At 47.5% G+C, this 21,663-nt stretch overlaps 1 protein-coding gene across 8 annotated transcripts in view; it reads right to left on the bottom strand.

Annotated features, from left to right (window-relative positions):
• The window catches only part of MICAL3 (microtubule associated monooxygenase, calponin and LIM domain containing 3), a 233,429-nt gene that overhangs the window by 90,690 nt on the left and 121,076 nt on the right, over nucleotides 1-21,663 (bottom strand). For 4 of the 8 annotated variants that reach the window (XM_030915881.1, XM_030915882.1, XM_030915884.1 and 1 more), the window contains exons 7-18: nucleotides 20,761-20,861; nucleotides 17,730-17,987; nucleotides 17,251-17,366; nucleotides 16,295-16,421; nucleotides 14,781-14,877; nucleotides 12,446-12,593; nucleotides 9,669-9,865; nucleotides 7,942-8,054; nucleotides 7,789-7,851; nucleotides 6,440-6,613; nucleotides 4,815-4,898; nucleotides 1,752-1,850 (exon numbers count right to left, since the gene is read on the bottom strand). In XM_030915881.1, coding sequence (XP_030771741.1) covers nucleotides 1,752-1,850; nucleotides 4,815-4,898; nucleotides 6,440-6,613; nucleotides 7,789-7,851; nucleotides 7,942-8,054; nucleotides 9,669-9,865; nucleotides 12,446-12,593; nucleotides 14,781-14,877; nucleotides 16,295-16,421; nucleotides 17,251-17,366; nucleotides 17,730-17,987; nucleotides 20,761-20,861 — 1,577 coding nt within the window. Of the gene's footprint in view, nucleotides 1-1,751; nucleotides 1,851-4,814; nucleotides 4,899-6,439; nucleotides 6,614-7,788; nucleotides 7,852-7,941; nucleotides 8,055-9,668; nucleotides 9,866-12,445; nucleotides 12,594-14,780; nucleotides 14,878-16,294; nucleotides 16,422-17,250; nucleotides 17,367-17,729; nucleotides 17,988-20,760; nucleotides 20,862-21,663 lie in introns of those variants that run through there. The other 4 variants (XM_030915886.1, XM_030915887.1, XM_030915885.1 and 1 more) reach the window with 2 other exon arrangements.

Below are 21,663 nucleotides of genomic sequence, written 5' to 3'. Positions count from 1 at the left end.
GCCAGCTACACAGATCAATAACGAACTATGGTTAGCACAAACGTGGAACAAGCATACTTCTTTCACACAGTGGCATAAGATCAGGGCATCAAATAGAAGGTTTGGAAGGAGAGGCAGGTTAAAAGGGTGACACATTCCACAACAAGACATTTTAGAAAGGAAAGGTGGGGAGGTGGAAATTGGCTAGAATAAATGACTAAGACAGCAGTCCAGAGGAAACTCCAGAGTGGGGAGTGGTCCCTGAATAGGAGCATCGGGCCAAAGAATAATTTACTAAAGGGAGAAGTGAATGTGTTTTTGGTGAATGGACTGGAAGGTATATGTGAGAGGGTAGAGACCTGTAGGTAGGGACATGGCCTTGCTCATCTGAGGAGCCAGGAGCCGCACTCAACAGGACCAGGGAAGGCTGCTTGCATTACTCTTTGGCTGGCTGAGGGTTCGCCTTACAGCCGTGTGCCAGCGGAAAAACAGTCCCAAGGCCTCTGACGTGGCTGCTCCTATCCAGCACCCGTGAGCATAATGTCTCTGTGGGCAGGGGGAGGCTGGAGTGTGGCCCCGGTCCCACAAGCCAGACTCCAGTTTGGCTACGGGGCCGCTCTTGAATGCTCCGCCTGGTGTACGAGTGCAGCGGGGAGAAGTGTTTGTTGGAAGATGCTGAAGGGGCAAGAGGCAGAGCTCCCAGAATCAGAAGGAACAAAACTCACGTGGAGAAGCCCTGTGGCAGCGCCCGAAGGCCTTATCCCACCTCACTGTGCACTGAGCGCTTACTATGTGGCTCAGACACGTGACACGGCCTCTCCACCCTATGCTTCAGTCTCCTCCCTGGTAAAACGGAGCCAATAATAGCACCTGCCTCACAGTGTTACTGTGAGAACTGATGGAGACATGGCTTGAGAAGAATTGAGTGTGCTTCCCAGGCAACAGTGGGTGCTGAGGACGGCTAGCTCTGGTATAGATGAAGGCACCCAGCAGCTGCTCAATCTGCAATGGCTCAGTTCTGAGAACCATGGACACAGGTGGGGCCTTTAAAATCAGTCTCGTTACTACGGTCACAGTTTAAATAGGCCACCTTAGGTGGGAAAATGTCTTTCCATATATCCTGCTCTTAAAACTCACATTTTATTTTATAGAAACATACCATGAAGGTCAACAATGCCATCCTACAAACATGCCACAGACACATGGCCGTCCTCACTGCCTGCTGTTCTCACCAGCCACAGCTGCGGCTGGCTACAGGGCCGCTCCTGAATGCTCTGCCTGGTGTGCGAGTACAGCGGGGAGGAGTGTTTGTTGGAAGATGCTGAATGGGCAAGAGGCAGAGCTCCCAGAATCAGAAGGAACGAAACTCACGTGGAGAAGCCCTGTGGCAGCGCCCGAAGGCCTTACCCCACCTCACTGTGCAGCGAGACAAAGGGCTGCCTTCAGTGGGGTTTCAGAAAAACAGGCTGCTCTTAGGGCTTCCGGGCCTCGGATGCGTGACAAACACCAATTACAGCTGAACTTCTAGTTCATGGTGGGACAGTCGCGTTTCCATGATGTGGGTGGGACTGACCAGGGTCAGGTGTGAATGTAGGATGCACCATCTTGAGGGCCATAAAAGTTGCTTCCACCATAAATGGTTTCTACGCATGGCCTTTCTTCTTGACAGTTACTGCTGATAAGAGGGAAACTGATTTGGTCTCTACACTAGCCACCTACACAGACAGGCAGGGAGACAGAGACAGGACCACGGAGCATGCAGAGAGGATCACCTGCTGGCTGCCATGCGCCCGACAGGGAGGTGGAGTAGGGGAAGGAGACAGGGTGATCACTTTTTTGGGGCAGGTCCGAGAACACTCCTTTTCCCGTTGCTTTTACACCAACAGACACAAACAGAGAGAACATTATTCAAATAGTGGCCACATGGAGGCTGGTTCTGGGAGGACTGAAGGGCGTTTGTCAGAAGCACCCCAGGGAGGCCTTTCCTTGCCCCTCCATCCTCAGAGGGCAGCCCAGTGGTCTCCCATGGGCCCCCAGGTGGGACGTGCACCCTCTGCTAGGCACAGCCACAGAGGTGATCTGCGGGACTGGGGAGAACCAGCAGCGCAGCACCTTCCAGGTGCCAGGGAACAACAGTTTTCTCAGGGAAGCCGGGGATATAAGAAATAGGCTTGTTGATGAGTAGAGAGAAAGGGCAAACAGGCCAACCACCAAGAGGGGACACAGAGACCCCCTCTCAAGGGCTTGGTCATGTGCATCCAATACAGCGAAGCAGCAGCCTCTTCAGGGCACAGCTGTGACAGTGGCTGGCACTGCTGCCCTCCCCTCAGTCCCTGCACTCACGGAGGCTCAGAGGGCTTCAGGAAACTAACAAGGAAATGCAAGAAAGGCAGGAGCATTATATCAAAATTAAAGGTGTCTCACTAACATTCAAATGCCATATACACGTCCCTGGCTTTTCCCTCATTCTGCCCCCTCCACTGTATTCCCTTCAAGAGTCTGTCTACAATTTACAAAGCCCCAAAGTCCCTGGTATTTGAGAAACAACCACACATTCCCAGGCCTCTCGGGTATCTTCCAGGGAAACTCTCATCTCCCTGTGCCCAGGGCAGCATGCAGGGAGCGGGGGAACAGGGAAGCCACGAGGCCTGGGGAAACAGCCCCGTACTCGCTCAGAGCTCCCATGACAATCTACTTCCAAACTAGGGCTGGTTAACGCACAGAGCTTGCCTTCAGGATGTGTTTCTGAGATCAAAAGGCAAAAGGATGGGGAAGGGAAGAGCCACAGTGCTTACAAAGGAAGGAAATGAAGGGAAGCCACTGGCAGGCTGAGCTGCTAGTATTTTCCCTCTTCCATACGATGACCTAGGCTGAAGGTGGCCCTTCTGTCAACTCAGCTATCACTACCCTGCCAGGCAATGCCCTCCTGCCTCTGAACCACCTCCAGAGAAGCATTATGAGTCACAATGGGGTGCTGGCAGTCAGCCCCGCTTCCTGAAGGGAGATATGGAGGGCCAGCCATGGGAGGCATCAGACGCAGGGCCTGGGTACCACTGGGGTTCCTCTGTCCCAGGTTTTTGCAAGTATCTGATACTGCAACTCCAACTCTTTCAGGAGATAAATTTAGAAGGCCCAAATTCATGATTCAGAGCTGGGAAAGTTCTATGTGAATACTATACATTTCACATGGACATAAGAACTGTGAGTTTTGGTTCACAGTGCTACTTCCCTGCCACCTGGTAAATTCGCAGATCCCTACTGGATATCCCCTAAGGTATCAAAGAACCTAACGGGGTTCTCACCGCTAACGATTTCTCACCAATCAGGTCTCATTTATACATCCGCCCAGCTACTGTCTCCAATTGTAATCTCTGGTGCCCATCCCACAGAACCTGCGTTTGACTTTCATGGTTCTGTTCCACTGCCCATACAGCCTGCCAGTCTCCTATTCTGCCATGACCATACTGACTCAGGTGACAAGTTGCGCTGGCAGGGACTACCAACATTCTCCAGGGAGCATGCTTCCAGCGGCCCTCAGCACCATTCCAGCCACAGCCACCCATTCCCCCCACTTGCCTGCGTTACTCCTGATCTTCCTCTCCCTCTGCTCCTCCCACCTCAGGCACCTGTTATGAATACTGTAAGAGGTTTTGGAATCCAATTTAGAGTACACTTTCCCCTTCAACAGATTCTCAACTAAATATCATCTTTCAAATCATATCTTCCACCTAGACATCAAGGCAAAGGTTAAGAAAATGAAATGCAAGTAAATTTCCAATTAGATTTTTCAGAAGACCTCCCTCATGCACAGAGAAAGGGTGAATTTGTCTTCTGTTGTGAGTTTGGACATTGCTCCCAAAATTCCAACTCAGCCTTTTGGGCCCTGTTTTTAACGTGCTATGTTACAAAAGAATGGTTAGAAAGGAACGTTTTTGCCGAAATGTAACTTAAATAAAACCCAACTCACCACCCCTCAGCATCTCCTGACAATAAAGTCACTTTACAGCACAGGAGGCTGGGGAGACCGACTACGGAAGGCGCTGATGGCATCCAGGGCCAGCTCATGGCCCTCTCAGCATCTCAGCAGACCTAAATGATATCAGACTACAAGGCAGCCAACCCTGGCTCCACTTGAGAGCAGGGACTTGCTCATCTGGGACATGGAGGAACCACAGTCAGGGCTCCCAATTCCTCTGCTGGGTTTTCTCTTAGAAAGTGCACGCCATCACCTGCCCTATTCTGTACCACTTAGGATACGCAGTTTTCCAGGAGATCCTGCCAAGGTTTTAGTGAAAATTTCCAAAAACATTGATTTAAATGTAGAGAGAACACCAATAAAACATCCAGGAATACTTTCACCCAGGATTTAAAACAAACACAAACTCATAGTTCCAGACTATTTTCCTGGATAACATTTTCCCATTTAAAAGGCTCCACGCCCCAATTCTCAGGCTTGACATACTCAGAATTCTCTCTCCCAGGGTCACGAGGAGACATGCTGGAAAAAAGTCAGCTTGAGACAAATGGACAACAGCAAACCCAAGAGCTCGGGTACCCCTAGGTGAGCCGCCTACCACACCGCTTCAGCGAGTTTCAAACCAAATCAACAGTCTCCCTGTTAACGCTTTCTCAAATCCCCAGGAGTTACATAAATCATGCAGTCAATCAGTCCTGCCTGTTCAATGTTTTCCCAAAGCTACTACTCGAATGAGCAGAGACTTCCGGCCCTCATGAGCTAGGATTCCAGAGCACAGGCCTGAACCCTGGCTGGCTCAGGAGGCGGGTGGGAAGGCCTGGAGAGACAGCACCCATCCTGGCCCTGGCAGTTCCTTTACCTGTTTCCACTGCGGGGTGGGGGCAGGGCGAACCTGCCCAGGCAGGCAGCAGGACGGCTGGCTGGCCCCACGCTCTTGTGTTAGCTGGGACACACAGGCCAAGTGTGGGTGGGGACAGGACATGGAGACAAAACAAAATAAAAGTACATTAAGGTGGGAGAAGAACAGAAAGAACTCACAAGGGACAGCCCCACACCTGTGAACTGTGGGGAAGAGGGAGGATTCATTCTTAGAAAGTGACACTTCTGAAGCAAAGCAAACAGCCTCCCCCAAACCAAAAGCAAATGCAAAAGAACAGAAAAAGGAAAACAGAAGCTGTAATATGCATCATCTCTTTTCCAAGCTAAATGTTCTCTGAGTCGAAACCACTAATTCTGATTTGGAAAACTAATACTCCCATCCAAAATGAAGAAAGCAACCTTCTCTTAGAGGCAACCTTCCTCTAATGGGCAGCTTTCCAGCCTTCCCAAGGCAGGGGAACCTGGGGCTGCCAGAGCCTCCAGACAACCTCAACTGTTCATCAATGAATATCATCACCTTTTCTGTGAGCCACAGCATGAAAAGACTGGCGTGCAAAGACTAGATGTGGCAGGTAGTTAATAATGGCCAGACTCCAAACAAAGCTGCTTCCACCCATCTGGTCCATAGGAAGAATGGCTGATGGGCATGGAGAAGACAAAGAGAGTGAAGGGAAATTCAGACAAGGGGCCGCTGCCCTCTGGCTGCTCTCTCCAGTTATCATGGAGATTTATGAGACACTTTCAGTGTGAATCTCCAAAATCCCAGCCCCACCTCTTGTAAGAAGTCAAAGTGACTTTTAGACAAGCAAGGGGAGAGACACACCCTAACAAAGACACCCCAAGCCACAAGCTGCTGCCATGCACTCTCATGCATGGTGTGTGGGAGTGCCACTTAGCACTCAGTGCTCATATTCCTAGGAAAATATCCCGGGAAACAGCTGCAACACACAAAAGAAGCTTTATCATAAGAACGTTTATCTCTGTATCTTATCATGAAAGATGAGAAACAACTCGAACATCCAACACTAGAGCAACAGCTAAGAGAAGCCTGATGCCCACACATTCTAGAAGGTGCTTGTAAAGAGTCAGGGACAACATGGGAATGCCTAAGGTGAAATGAAAAAAGGATAATTGAAAAGTATATGTTAAGAATGACCTTATCTACAAAAACAAGAATACACTGAAAAAAAAGACCAGAAAGAAGGGCAGAAAATATTAATTAATAGAATCACAGGTGGCTTCATTACCTTTACTGTACTTCTCAGCATGTTCCTCAGTAAGTGTGTACTTCTCTAAATTTAAATATATCTGCAAACGTGCACAGATGTACAGGTATATGAATACAGATTGTTTTACACCCCTCTGCTGATTCTTGTCAGGGGACAACCCGGGTCGGAATGCTGAGGACAGAGTGACCCTCAGAGCCTGAAGCAAGCAGATAAAGGGCTCTTCTCTGCTGCAGTCAGGCAAGGGAAAGCCAGACGCCCGTCTTGAGCCCGTGAACCCCAGGGTCTGTGACACAGCCCATCTCAATGGACAGAAAAGATCCCCCCTTCTTGTGTGGCCTGACCACATCGGTGTGGGTGAGGCACAGGTTGGGTTTACCTGTCTCCGTGTGCCGACGGACTGTGCGGGTGCATTCTCTTCAAATTTGGCCAGCAGCTGGGTCGCCATGTACTTCACTTTGTTCTGGTTCCCAACGGCAACGTCCATCCTCCTGTCTGTCAGAGTGCTCACCAAGGTCGGTCTTTCTCCTCTATGGCCCCGGGGAGCTTCCTCCTGGTCAATACCAACCCCAAAGAACCCGACACTGTGACAGGAGGCTCCCCCCATGTCCCTCCCTCACAGAAGTGTGCTCAGGACCTGGCACGGGGGCTAGTGGTCTGGCTCAGCTCTCAAAGCTCCCGTGTCCACAAGCGGACAGCAAGTCTCAAGCTAGTGCCATATAAAGAGTACTGGGACCTGGCTGGGCGCGGTGGCTCAGGCCTGTAATCCCAGCACTTTGGGAGGCCGAGGCGGGTGGATCACTTAAGTCAGGAGTTTGAGACCAGCCTGGTTAGCATGGTGAAACCCCATCTCTACTAAAAATACAAAAATTAGCAGGACATGGTGGTACACATCTGTAATCCCAGCTACTTGGGAGGCTGAGGCATGAGAATCGCTTGAACACTGAAGGTGGAGGCTGCAGTGAGCCGAGATTGCACCACTGCACTCCAGCCTGGGTAATACAGCCAAACTCTGTCTCAAAATAAATAAACAAACAAACAAACAAACAAATAAATAAATAAATAATTTACAAAAATTAGCTGGGTGTGGTGGCACATACCTGTAATCCCAGCTACTTGGGAAGCTGAGGCAGGAGCACTGCTTGAACCCAAACCCAGGAAGTGGAGGTTGCAGTGAGCCCAGATCACGCCATTATACTCCAGCCTGGGCAACAAGCAAGACTCTGTCTCAAAAAAAAAAAAAAAAAGAAAAGAAAAAAGAAAAAAAGAAAAGAGGCCGGGCGTGGTGGCTCAAGCCTGTAATCCCAGCACTTTGGGAGGCTGAGACGGGCTGATCACGAGGTCAGGAGATCGAGACCATCCTGGCTAACATGGTGAAACCCCGTCTCTACTAAAAAACACAAAAAACTAGCCGGGCGAGGTGGTGGGTGCCTGTAGTCCCAGCTACTCCGGAGGCTGAGGCAGGAGAATGGTGTAAACCCGGGAGGCGGAGCTTGCAGTGAGCTGAGATCCGGCCATTGCACTCCAGCCCGGGCGACAGAGTGAGACTCCATCTCAAAAAAAAAAAAAAAAAAAAAAAAAGAATAAAAGAAAAGAAAAAGCCCAGCAGAAATTCTCATAAAGGATGAATAGTAAAAGACCTGGCAATACCATTGTGGAAATGAAGGATTTTAACCAAAAAGGGCTATTCCACATGACCATTCTAGCAATTCCCCAAGTGAATCTCACCTCCTCTGATTGACTGGTCTTTCTCCTCTTCCCAGCACCATCCAAGTCCTTTTCCTTTTTATCCTGTACCAAGGGAGAAGGGAAACTGCATTATTCTAGCCACACATACCTTGCCATTAGCTTTGCAGCTGGTCGAGAGACTCCTGCACATACCTTGGGAGAACGCTTTCGAGAGATGGTCTGGCCAAGTTTGCTTAGGAAGGAGATAGGGGATCTGGTGCTGGCTATCAGGACTGCTTTCTCCTCAGCATTTAGGTCCAAGGTGTCTGGGAACAGAAACCAGAGATGTTCAAGCACAGCCCTTGAGGGCACCGCAAAATCCCAACCAAAACTACTCTCCCTTATGGATGGTTCGCAGAGCCTCAGAAAGGTCTAAAGGTTCACCAGCTATGAAAACACGTGGCCTCAGCAGGAAACTCCACGGAGGAAATGCATACTTGGGTATGGACACTGAGCCTTCTTTTTTTCATCCACATCAACAAAAATGACTCTTCTTCCCAATCTACTTCAGTTACCAAAACCTGAACTTTTGCTTTTCAGAAGTTAGAAGCTGGCTGTGATTGTGAGTTACAGCAGAGTACTGAAGGCTCGTTTTTGTGATAAAAATTTCAGGACACAGACAGACAGGGAGGGAGACAGAAAAGCAGAGAGGCGATAAACTCAGGGTTCCTGGTTTTAGTGTATGGAGATGCCACGCTCTGAGCTGCACACAGAGAGGGGTGGCACTGAATGGGTACATCAGTGTTAGAGCTGTGGCTTTCTGTTGTAAGAATGGCACGGCTAACCAGGAAAAGCCACAGATCCCTACAAGAATACATGGGCTGGAAAGTACTGGAAGGTGGTAACACAAGTTTCTTGGATTTCAATGTTTCATTAATAACAACAGTAATTTTAAAAATAGTCATTAATTCATAGTAAATCACTAACATTTATTAAGTACTTCCACTGGCCGAACATCCTTCTTGGCACATCACAATGTAATTATACATATTATCCCCATTTTACACCCATTATCCCATTTTACAAGACAGGTTGACAGAAAGTGAGACACAGGAAAATTTAGTAACTTGCCTAAGGCCAAGAGTGGAAGCCTGGGATACTGTAAATCCAGGTCAGACCCCACAGCCAACACTCTAGCCTCATGCTACACTTACTCTAAGCGACAATTAATGACAACAGGAATATTTTTTGTAGCACTATGAGAGTCTGAGGCAGCAAGCTGAGGGCCAAGCAAAGACTTTTGGGAAGTGCTAAGAGGTAGGAGTAGAAAGAAGCCAGAGAAGGCACAGTGACAGGAGAAAGAAGGGGGACAAGTGTGGTTCAGGATCACAGACATGGAGGAGACGAGAGAATTCCAAGAAAAGGGACATCGTTCTCTGGCGCCCAACAATGCAGAAAAGCAAGTGCGTGAGAGACGGGAACTGAGAAAAGAGTTAGGAGGTGGGAATCCTCCTCACTGGGGAACAGCTGCGGTAGTGCAGTATGAAGAGAAGCTGGATTATAACCTGTTACGAAGTTTGGGCCGTGCAGAAGCAGAGGCCACAAGCACAAACCACTTCTTCAAAAAGGCTGGCTCTGAGAACACAAGCACTAGAAGGTGGTGGAGTCATGGAAAAAGACTTGGTACAGGAACGATTTCTGCATTTTTATAAATGCAGCAAGAAAGATTTGGGAAAGAATGAGGGGTTGAGAACATACTACTAGAGAAGGGAAAAATAATGAAGCAAAGCTCCAGAGATTTCTCTGACAGCTAACTGGTAAAAACACAGAGTAACTTTGTGTTTGGTAGCACTGCTGCGGGACAGTCGAGAGGAAGGAAGGAATAGCCGGGCCACAGCACAGCCAGCGGGGGCCGTGCAGCAGCTCCTCCCAGGCCTTACCACTAGAGGGGAGGGAGTCCTTAAACATCTCGTAGAACTGAGTCAGGTACATCACCATGGACAGCTTATCGGGCTCCCCCACGGAGGCCATTTCTTTGCCTGTCATGATGGGAGAAATGCCCAACTCCTTCTCAGCAATGTCAAAGGCCAGTTGGTTATTCTTCTCCACATTTTGCTCATCCAAAGAATCAAAATCTCTGAGAAACAGGACAAGGAAAACGTATCAAGATAGGCTGACTGTCCTTAAACAGAAACACCGTATCCTGGAGTCATCGTCCTTTCTCTATTTTCAGGTAAAATCCAGGGTGCTGTGCATCATGGACATCTGAGGACAAACCTGTTTTATATCACCTCTTGTTCTTTTTCTTTTTACTAAGGAAAAGCAAAGTAACCTCAGGAAATGATGAAAGGTTTACCCACCAAAGGAAAAATAAAGGGAAAAAGTCGAAAAACTACTCTCATTTTTCTGGTAACACAAATTTACTACTAAAATGTGAGCTTGAGAATAGGAACTGGCTGGGCACAGTGGTTCACACCTGTGATCCCAACATTTTGGAAGGGTGAGGCAGCAGAATTGCTTGAGCCCAGGAGCTCAATTTAAATTAAAAATTTAATTCAAATTAAAAATTAGCTAGGCATGGTGGCATGTGCCTATAGTCCTAGCTAAGTGGGAGGCTGAGGCAGGAGAATCACTTGAGCCTGCAAGTTCAAGGTTGCAATGAGCTATGACTGTGCCACTGCCCTCTATCCCGAGAAATAGGGCGGGACCCTGTCTCTAAAAATAAAAATAAAAAGTAATAGGAACTATCTTATCTTTAACATATTTTGATCCTTGCATATGGCCCGTCCATATTAAACTAATGTGAAAACATGCTACATCTCTTATTTGGATCAGATTACCCCTACAGGCGTGGGACTGTCACCCACCATGGCCCTTAGATCCGACGAGCTGTTAAGGTACTAAATCAGCTCTGATAAATCTTAGCCTTCTCCTGGAGGGGAAATTCCAAAATCCTCCTCAAAAAATTTTTCCATTGCTAAGTTTCCTATTTAGATTAATGGCCATTTCCTACTGGGTTTAAGCCTCTTGCTTTTCAGAAGACTGATCGCATTCTTCTTTACATGACTTCAGGCTAACCCAGCAGCCCTTATTCTGTGTTAACCTAGGACCCCACAGCATTTTCCACTTTCTCAAACTCCCCCTCACTGTAGGTTCAGCCTCTGAAACTATGACCCCACTGCTGCTGAACAGTGCCGCGCTGTCTCTGTGCTGCTTTGCCTTCCTAGAAGACGGTCCCCTAATCTTCTCCCGGTGCCCCTCCACCCCCACCTGCTAGGCTCCCTCAACCACTTCTGCCTGTTCCATTCGGAACACAGCTGACTCACCTACCCATCCTCTGCCACTGATTACAATCTTTCCCAAGCTGCTCTTCCTTGCCCCACCCCCTTTCTTTGGCGGGAGTGAATAAGCCCTATTCTTACTTACTTGTTATCAACTTCTGGGTGAGCTAAGTGACAGGAGCAGCAGAGGTCACCTACCTCCATCCAAGCACACCAGAAATCCCCATTGGTAATCCACACTGCACAAGGCTATTTTTACCAGCTCTTGCCTCGTCAGTTTATAGCCATCATATAAATAGCAACTGTATCTTGCAGGATTCTTTAAGCAATCATTAAACAAAACAAACAGAAACTGGCCTCTTAAGTGGACCTCATGATGGAAAGGACAGGAAACCAAAATAACGCAACATGCTCTGCTTCTGAATCCTTCTGTCTGGCTTCCGTGGTAACAAATGCCGATGGGGGAACCTGAGTGTGCTGGCCCCCACAGCTGACCTGGGGTCACCCTAGAGTGCTGATTCTGTAGACAGGTGAGTGGAGAATGGCCAAAGGAGATGTCACTGGGATAGGTGGGTAGGACAACAGAGTATGTCTGTAAAAAATGCAGTCTTTAACACAGAGAAAATACCAATGAACCATCATGAATTGGTTAAGTGTTCATGATGTTTTGCTTTGTTAGTAGTGACACATTTGCCTTGAGCTGGCCAAATGTTCTAGCCAGGTTTCCCTTGTGACCCACAGAATTTGAGAAATAGCTAGGTCGGGTGCGGTGGCTCACGCCTGTAATCCCAGCACTTTGGGAGGCCGAGGTGGGTGGATCACGAGGTCAGGAGATCGAGACCATCCTGGCTAACATGGAGAAACCCCGTCTCTACTAAAAATACAAAAAATTAGCTGGGCGTGGTGGCGGGTGCCTATAGTCCCAGTTACTCCAGAGGCTGAGGCAGGAGAATGGCATGAACCCGGGAGGTGGAGCTTGAAGTGAGCCGAGATGGCGCCACTGCACTCCAGCTTGGAGGACAAAGCGAGACTCCGTCTCAAAAAAAAAAAAAAAAAGATTTTGAGAGATAGCTGGCCGAAACGAAGAGTTCAATCGGGGTCAATAAACAGAGTTTTCCTCTGTGTGAAGCTAACAGGCCCAGGTGGGTGTCCAAACCAGTTTTTGACTTATCAGTGTTGTGATTTTTCAAACTCAGCTATAGGAGTGCAAAAGGCTTATTGGAAAAAAATAAAAATAAAAATCATTCTTGGGTTGAGCTATATAATACATGACATACAGAGTTTCAAATACAGTGAAATCAAAATCACTGCCTTCTAGAGAAAGTATCATACTATGAACCTCATTCTAGGAAAAAGGACAAAATGTTACTTGATAACAGAGTGGTCTGACATCCTTGGGGAATATTAAAAAAACACACAGTTTGATCACAACTTACATCAGGTCCGGGCGGTATCTATGGATAATTGCACAAAGGGCCAAGCCACTTTTCCAAGACATGGTGAGATCTGTCACGTTTACCCCTGCATAGCCATCTGTCTGCCTCTGGCACCAACCCAGCAGTTTGCTTGAACGAGCTACAGACTCTAAAACAACAAAACACATTATTCTTGGAGGTGTGGTCACCTGGTAACGCTGACAGAGAATCCTCTTTGCAGGACACATGTCCACTTTGAAAAATTACTGTGGGTAGGGACAAAACAGTCAACACTAGTTTCCATTCAAAGAAAACAGGAACAAGGTTATGCAAATGGTATCATGACAGTGAATTCTAAGAAAAGAAACTACTAGTTTATCCAGACTCTAAGGTCAGTGTCCACCCCGCAGCACCCTGAGGGACCACAGCCTGAGAGCCGCAGCCCGCTGTCCCTGCGGCACTGAGGTGGAGGAGCGCCACCTACTGTGTGGCCAGCCTGGCTTGCAGCAGCTCTGAGTTCCCAGGTAGTCACCGGCACCTGGCTGAGGAAGCCTTCCCCCTCCAAAGTAGCACTGGGAAAAGGAGAGGAGAAAAGGCTCCATCCTATAGGGTGGCACATTCAACCCAAAGCACCAGGTCCTGCCCCTGCACTTCCAAGGCACTGTGTAACTTGCCAAGAGAATAAGCCCTGCAGGGCTCTGCTGACAACACCGGGGCCCCAGATCAGACAGTCCCCGAAAGGAGCCTGGCACCTCGTACTATGAATTCTCAACCCTGAAAAACTGAATAGGCAAACACATGTGCTGGGATGCTTTTTACGGTTCATTGAAATGTCTTCTAAAACCTGAACAGCCTCTTTAAAAATCCTACTATTAATCACATCAGAAGAGCTCTGATACGGGCCATTCAAGAGAATCTATGAACTATTTATATCCAAGAAAGTCTGTTCCCTCACCGAGGGCAACTGAAGTTTGTACTAAGTCATTTAGTAATTTGTGAACACAAGATAAAAACCACGTATCATGAAAATCCTGTTTCATTTAGGTTTTTCACCATGAAAATGTATTCTGCAATAACACATAAAACCACTTTCTGGTGCCATCTCTTGGCTCAGAAATGAGCTTTTACTCAGATCTGTCTCCTATGTGTATATCCAACCATCCAATATGTAATAGGCAACTTCAATATTCCAGGCTCTAAAATAAAAACAGTGAATAAAGATACACTCTCTGCTTTCAAAGAGAAGACGCTCCAGTGGAGAAAAATGCAAATGTTTCCGACTGCCTGCTGGCCCTCACATCCACCCTGGCATCCCAATGGCACATCAAATTCACAATGTCCAAATGACTCAACCCTCTCAGCCCTCCCTCTGCCTTGCCTACACTGATATAGCACCATCTACAAACACCCACCTCTTGCCCCACAAGGCGATCAGCTGGCCCTGCCCATCGATTTCACCTCCTTACCATTCTCTCTCACATAACCAACAATGGGAATGACCATCCACCAGAGGCCTGGCACTCATGATCACAATGTGAGGTAGACACTGCTGCCCCCACGTCACAGACAGGGAAACCAAAGTTCAGAGCTATTCAATCACCTCTTCGAGGCCGCACAATTCACCAATGGCAAAGCTTGGCCTGGGACTCAGTTGCATCTGGCCCAAAGTCTGAGGTCTCCTCCACTACCTCCTCCCTTCTTCATCCTCAGCATCAGGGCCTTCACCACCTTCAGCCTGACCATGGCTATGTCTTTCGACCTGGTCTCCCTGCCTCTGGCACTTCCCTCCTCCATCCCCTCTCACGTGTGGCTGACCAGGTGTGCTCATGTCATTCTCTTTCAAAAAAGTCTTCAGGGCCTTCAATACGTACAAAATCTGGAGTGGTCCTCACCTGTCACTGAATCCTGGCAATGTTGCAGGACCCAGCCAAAGACTTCTTCCACAAAGTTTTCCCCCAAAACCTTAGCTCTCACACTCTCTCCTCTCTCCCCTCTGCCCAGCATCTGTATCTGGTTTCTCTCTATGCTCTCATAACACCTCAGGCCAAGGTAATTCTGTGTGATGGAGACCTGTCTTGTGCATTGCAGGATGTTTAGCAACATCCCTGGCTCCTGACCACTCCCTGGCTCCTGCCCACTCGAGGCCAGGAGTACCCACTCCCAATCATGACAATCAAAAATGTCCCCACACAACTACCAAGTATCCCCTGGAAGGCAAAATCACCCCTGGTTGAGAGCCACTGTCTCAGACAGTACTTCAGCCAAGGCCTCGGACCGCACCTTATGGCTTGGTGAATGAGTACAGACTTCTCTGAAGGGGCTGCCTGCATTTTAAAAAGCCACCGCCAGAACTCACCATTGCGAGTCAATTTGGGGGTGGTTCGGGAATTCACCAGGCTCTCCATTTCCAGGTGAATATCTTTTGTTTCGCCAGTATCATATAAATGGCGCACCTGGCAGAAATTTACAAAGTCAAACAGAAGGAAAATCAAATATCAAGTAACAAATTCCTACCTAAGAAAAGAATGGCTGAAAGGAAAGTCTGGGATAGCAGGCTGGGCAAAGTCCAGACAGAAGCTAGGATGATGACCTTTAAATCCTTTATGAAATAAGGTGGGGTTGAAGAAAAACAAATACATTTTAACTACGGGACTTTGGGCTACAAATCAGCTACACACAGGGCGGGGTGCGGTGGCTCACGTCTATAATCCCTACACTTGGGGAGGCCGAGGACAGCAGACTGCTTAAGGCCAGGAGTTTGAGACCAGTCTGGGAAACACAGGGAGGCCTCGTCTCTACAAAAAACTTAAAAATTAGCTGTAGTCCCAGCTACCTGGGAGGCTGAAGTAGGAGCATCACTTGAGACCAGGAAGTCAAAGCTTCAGTGAGCCGAGATAGTGCCACCACACCCAGAGAGCCTGGGCAACAAAGCAAGACCCTGTCTTAAAAAAAAAAGAAAAAAATGAGTTACTCGGCCATGGAGGTCCCTCAAAGAGTCTTGGTTGGACTAATGACGGACGCTGCCTCTTAACAGAAGGCTCCCTCTAAGAGTCTCGGTTGGACTAATGACACTGCCTCTAACAGGAGGCCTAAAGGTGGAAACTTCAAGTAGAAGGTGAACAGAAAATTACATCAGGGGCTGGGCGCAGTGGGCAGATCACGAGGTCAGGAGTTCAAGACCAGCCTGACCAACACAGTGAAACCCTGTCTCTACTAAAAATGCAAAAATTAGCCAGGTGTGGTGGTGGGTGCCTGTAATCTCAGCTACTTGGGAGGCTGAGGCAGGAGAATTGCTTGAACCCAGGAAGCGGAGGCTGCAGTGAGCCAAGATCGCGCCACCTCACTCCAACCTGGGTGACAGAGCGAGAGTCCGTCTCAAAAAAAAAAAAAAAAAAAAAAAAATTACACTAGAACAAATTCTTTCAAGTGAACAAACTCTTTTGTCCTCACAATAATCCTTTGAGTAGTCAGGGATTATTATTCCCATTTTTCAGGTAAAGAAATTGAGGCTCAGAGAATGTAAGTCACGGGTGACTGGCAGCAACAACACAGGTGGAAGTTACCTCTCCTCACTACGGGGCGAGTGCTCTTCCTTACAATAAGAATTTGAATTAGGAAACGTGGCATAAAGGCCTGGATTCTTATCACATTTGATTTTCTCCAAGTCATTTAACAACTCTATGCCTTAGCTCTCAATCTGTTAATGCAAAATAGTATCTACTTCTACCAATTCAGAGAGACATCTATCTGGATTACTAAAAAAGCATCCTTGTATGTGTGGTATTAATAGGTGCACGCATCTCAATAGATCAGCATTCTCATCAGTCCTGCAGATGGGCCCAGATGTAAATGCTGACAGGAAGGTCTCACCTGGCTTGGCCGGAGGAAGTTGACGTTGATATTGGGATACCGAGTGACTGGGTCGATACTGTACTGGCTGAAGTTCTTACTCACATTCTCAGGGGTGGTCTGAGGCAGCAACCTATAAATACTTTCCCTGCAATAACACAGCAATATACTCTGAGTCGGGACCAGCACCACGAACATCTCCCTCGTTTCATGGTAATTCTGACAGCCCAGCAAGTCACCTGACATGCCCGACAAATCCTCATCCTTGACTAGTCTTCTTGGGCCCTACGTCAGCCCCTGCTCCCCACACCCACTCGCAGTGATCCCATGGGAACCGACCGGGTAAGAGCCGAGGAGAGAGAGCAGGCACAACACCGTCAGTGCCCACAGACGCTGCCTCCAACTCAAAAGGCCACACGTTTACTCTTTTATTTTTTCAAGCATGCCAATATTTACTTCAATTTTAAAGATAATCAACACAAAAAAAGAATTATCACTGTATTTAGTCAGAATACCTTAAATAAGAGACAAAATAAAGTGATATCAACTTCCAATTTCATCCGGGAAATCTTGTCTCACAATTATTCTGGTCAAGGCATTAGTTCCTTATCAGAAAGCAAATCATAGGATTTTTATTGCATTTGCAAAAATCTGCTTCAACATAACCCATTTAGGGGTTTGAGAAACATTTATAAGCAGTTTGGCATTTTTCCTCTGAATTCAAAGCTACTTTTAATTTCTTCTCTGTCAGTAAGAAATTTATCTTGGAAAGGAGTAAGAGAAGACTTAGTCCAGGAGACTCATCTTTAGGTTTCTATGATTTTATGAAATCCTATCTCGCCTTTCCTCTTTTCCATGAAAACATCTTTAATTAAGAAAGCAGAAAGAGAAGGAAGAACTTGCACTCTGCCTGAAGAGTAAACCACTCCTTCTTCCCAGTTTTCTCATGAAAGGAACCCCGGATTACTTCCCATTACCTCTCTGCCAGCACTTCCAAAGGGCTTGTTCCTAGAGACCAACTTCGGACCATCCAGGCAGAGTCCATGGCAGCAAGAAAGCCCCGGGCTATTCCTGTTCCCATTGGCCAGAAAGGCTGTAAATAAGACATAAAACAAAGAATTAAAAAATAAAACACCTTTCAAAACAGGAAAAATAAACTAGGGAACAAAGAGTTAGCTGTTGACAGTAGCGTTTGGCAACTGTTTCAATAACAAACTGCTCTGCTTCCCCGACTGGTAGGGAGCAAGTCAAAAAAGGTGCAGAATTTCCATTCATACTTAATAAGCCTGGGCTCCCAGTGGCCTGTAGCGCTCCCCTACTTCCTGGTGTGACTCCTGCAGGGGGTTTACCTGTGCTGTACAACACTGCAGACGCTCATTCCAAGACCTAGGATGCCCAGATTCACTCCTAATTATTCCTGCCCCCACCACAGAGCGCTGCCATGCTTAGCACTCACCTCTAGGAGGCTGTCCCCGACCAGAGCCACTAGTAACTGGTGTCCGTTTTGCTCCCGCACCAAGGCAGCGTTCTCGGAGGCATACATACAAGTGAAGTCAAACATGGCCACGTCGGGCTGCCCATAGTGATTGATGGCAAAATCCAGAGACGGCAGCTGCTGTTGGGTGGAGAAGTCTGCCGCCTCCCTGGCATAGCTGAGCAGAGCCTCCTGGTCCACATTTTCCCGGGAAAGCAGGAGCTCTGTGTCGGCGTAGTCCTGTCTCCAGAGAAAGAGGAGGGTAGGGATGGAGAAGCCCTGGCACGGGGCCAGAACCATCCTATATGACCCAGGGCCACAGCTTATCCTTCCCCCTAAAGTGACTCCACATTCCAAAACCAAAACTTTCAAGCCTGTAATCCCAGCACTTTGGGAGGCCGAGACGGGTGGATCACGAGGTCAGGAGATCGAGACCATCCTGGGTAACCTGGTGAAATCCCATCTCTACTAAAAAAATACAAAAAAATTAGCCAGGCTTGGTGGCGGGCGCCTGCAGTCCCAGCTACTCGGGAGGCTGAGGCAGGAGAATGGCGTGAACCTAGGAGGCGGAGCTTGCAGTGAGCCGAGATCGTGCCACCGCACTCCAGCCTGGGCGACAGAGCGAGACTCCTTCTCAAAAAAAAAAAAAAATAAAACAAAACAAAAAAACCAAAACTTTTATACCATTAAAAGGGGCAAGGGGAAAGGCAGCCAGGCACAATGGCCCACAGCTGTAATCCCAGCACTTTGGGAGGCTGGGGCGGGCAGATCACTTGAGGACATGAGTTCGAGACCTGCCTGGTCAACATGGCGAAACCTCGTCTCTACTAAAAATATAAAAATCAGCCAGGCATGGTGACGTGTGCCGGTAACCTCAGCTACTTGGGAAGCTGAGGCAGGAGAATTGCTTGAGCCTGGGAGGCAGAGGTTGCAGTGAGCCAAGATAGCACCACTGCACTCCAGCCTGGATGACACAGTAAGACTCCATCTCAAAAAAAAAAAAGGGGGGGGGGGGTGGATTATTCCCAAGAGAACATAGACCTTGCTGCCTAAACACACAGTCATGGCTTTTCCATTTGCTTGGAATAATTACTATTCCTTTGATCTTATCCAATCTGCCTCAGGGTTGTTCTGAGTATCACATATGTGACAGTACTTTGTGAACTGAAAGGGCATTTCATTATCTTCTGGGTAGTAAATGACGTTTGTCAAATGGGACCACATGAAACAGTCAGCCTTGCATAAATCATGACACCCAAAGGAAGAAACCAAAAAAGCTTGAGTGCCAAAAACACATGGAGGTGGGAGCAATGGTAGTTCAGGAGGCTGGGAAGGAATATGTTGAAAATGAAACAGAGGGTGTCAAAATAGTAAAATGAGACTCTGAAGGACTCCATGGAAACCCACAAACAAAGAAGAACAAAGGACTGAAAAACTCCTTTTCTGTTTTGGAGGTTCCTGGCACACTGAGCCAAGTCTTTATTTTCTGAAAGTGGGGCCTACGGTTTCTAAGTGGCCCTGATGGTCCTTTCAGCCACCACTACAAGATGTTAAAGCCAAAACACAAACACTCAGGTTGGTCCTAGAAAGACTTTGTTCAACACTAAGTAGCCACATGGGTTTAGCGTTTAACAGCATACACCGAAGGTATGGCCCCTGCCCTCTAAAAAAAAAAAAAAAAAAAAAAAACACGAAGGCAAAGTAAACCAGGTCTTGGCATTCTAGACTGCTCCTATCGAATGCTGACCAATAACCACAGTTCTGCCTAGGTGGCAGATTTAAGTCTTCACCTTGTCTCAAGGCGTACGAACTGCTTCACTGGCTATTTCTTACTAACAGCAATATAACCCTGATGTAGTCCCAGATAACCAGCAAGACAATTTTAGAAAGCATCTAACTGGATATAACTTGCTTATGATTTTGGGAGAGTGGGCTGTATAAACAGCTTTGTCCTGGCTCTCCCTGAAGGCACACAGGATGGCAGTGCTGAGAAACAGCTCAAGGTTCCTGGGTAGAAAGAGGGAGCTCTCTGTCACTGGCACGTGCTCATCAGCTCACTCCCCTCTCTGCTGTCAGATAAGGTAGTACTGCAGCTCAGACTAAAGGGACTGCATTCACACCACCCTGCAAAGACAAAGGACTCCCTGAAGTTCAGCTGTGAGACTCTTGTGGGAACTGCACAGGCCTGAATCAGCACAACTGGTGTCTCTGCTTCCGTTCTTCTCATCACATGAGCTCAGTGATTCTCACGTTGAGACCAATGAGACCAGGCAAGACTTAAAAAACTCTCCTTCAGGGACCATCCACGTGGTGGTCTTCTGACTTCATATTTCAGGCCATCGTCTCGGGGCATGCCATGCAGTCACCTAGAAACAGCCTGAGCTGGACCTGGCTAGGATGGACGCTCAGACCTGTTCTGTGGTCATAAAGAGGCCTAAGTGTAGCCTGATCTTGTCGGTGCTGCCTGGACCTCTGAAAGCTGTCTCTGCACTGACAAGAGAACCCTCATCAGGCTCCCATAAACACCAATTACTGCTTCTTGGTCAAACTCCCTTCCCTCTATCACTCTCCCTCCCGGAAGACAATTCTTCAACCAAGCAATCATCAGTCAGCTATGGAATTCACAATAACCAGAAACCCCATCACCTAACATTAAACTGAATGTTTATGCATGAAATGCCGCCTGAAACTCGCTCTCCAAGAATCCCGTGGTGAAGGAGGAGTGCGCTGGAGTATTACTGACAGAACACTGGTCACGTGTCGACAACTGTGAAAGCTGGATGGTGGGTATGTGAGGGTTCATTACACTATTCTCCCCCCATTTTTATTTACATTTGCAATCTGCCATAGTAAGAGTTGTTCACGCTAAACTGGAAAACATCAGGGGTTACCAGAAGATGCGTTCAGTACTCATTTTCATTCCCTTGCAGGAAAAACCCATCAGACAATTCTTTCTCTTGGTGATATTAACCACTTCAATAAGAAAGAGTTTTGAAGGAAATCCGTGGCTCACATGTAGTATCACTCCTTTGTCCAGCAAACTCTGCTTTTTGGCTGTCATAACGAAATAGTGTGTGTCATCTTTGTAGTAAACGATGTTCTCCAAGTCAATACCTAGGGCCAGAAGACAAATGTGTGCATGTAAGAAGCCCTGGCACGGGGCCAGAACCATCCAATATGACCCAGGGCCACAGCTTATCCTTCCCCCTAAAGTGACTCCACATTCCAAAACCAAAACTTTCAAGCCTGTAATCCCAGCACTTTGGGAGGCCGAGACGGGTGGATCACGAGGTCAGGAGATTGAGACCATCCTGGGTAACCTGGTGAAATCCCATCTCTACTAAAAAAACACAAAATATTATTTTATTTTTGCTGAGATGAAGGTGCATCAGGGCAGCCTGAAGGTTACACACAGGCCTACAAAGACAAGGGCCTGAGGCTCCAGGCAGGGAAAGGTGTCTAAGCCCAGATTCTCACGTCCTGCATCATCAGTTCATGGAAATACTGGGAGCTTTGTTTCTCCGTATTCACTCAACACCTCAAACGATCCTAAAAACAATGACTGCTAGGAAACAGAACTGGAGGGACGGGAATAAAAACAAAACAAGCAAAAAAAAAAAAAAAAAAGAGGCTAACCTCTAAAGAGGGCTTGGATTAGTTATGGGGTTAAGCCTCTCGGGACAGTCATCAAGGAAGCTGGAGGAATCTCCTAGATTCTTAAGAACAGGATAGACAACTTGACGCCTGGAAGCAGAGAGTGAACTACTGACTTTTTAATTCAATTAATCTAAAAAATAGATGTAATGGAAAGAAATCAAGTTCTAGAAAACAAAAGAATGAAGGCACATTTAGCAAAATATCCACCTTGATCTATTCAAAACCTATCATACAACAATCTCACTGCTATCTGACACAT

The sequence above is a fragment of the Rhinopithecus roxellana genome, chromosome 13, assembly GCF_007565055.1.
Source record: "Rhinopithecus roxellana isolate Shanxi Qingling chromosome 13, ASM756505v1, whole genome shotgun sequence".
Taxonomy (NCBI): domain Eukaryota; kingdom Metazoa; phylum Chordata; class Mammalia; order Primates; family Cercopithecidae; genus Rhinopithecus; species Rhinopithecus roxellana.
This window is presented reverse-complemented; position numbering and strand designations above follow the sequence as displayed.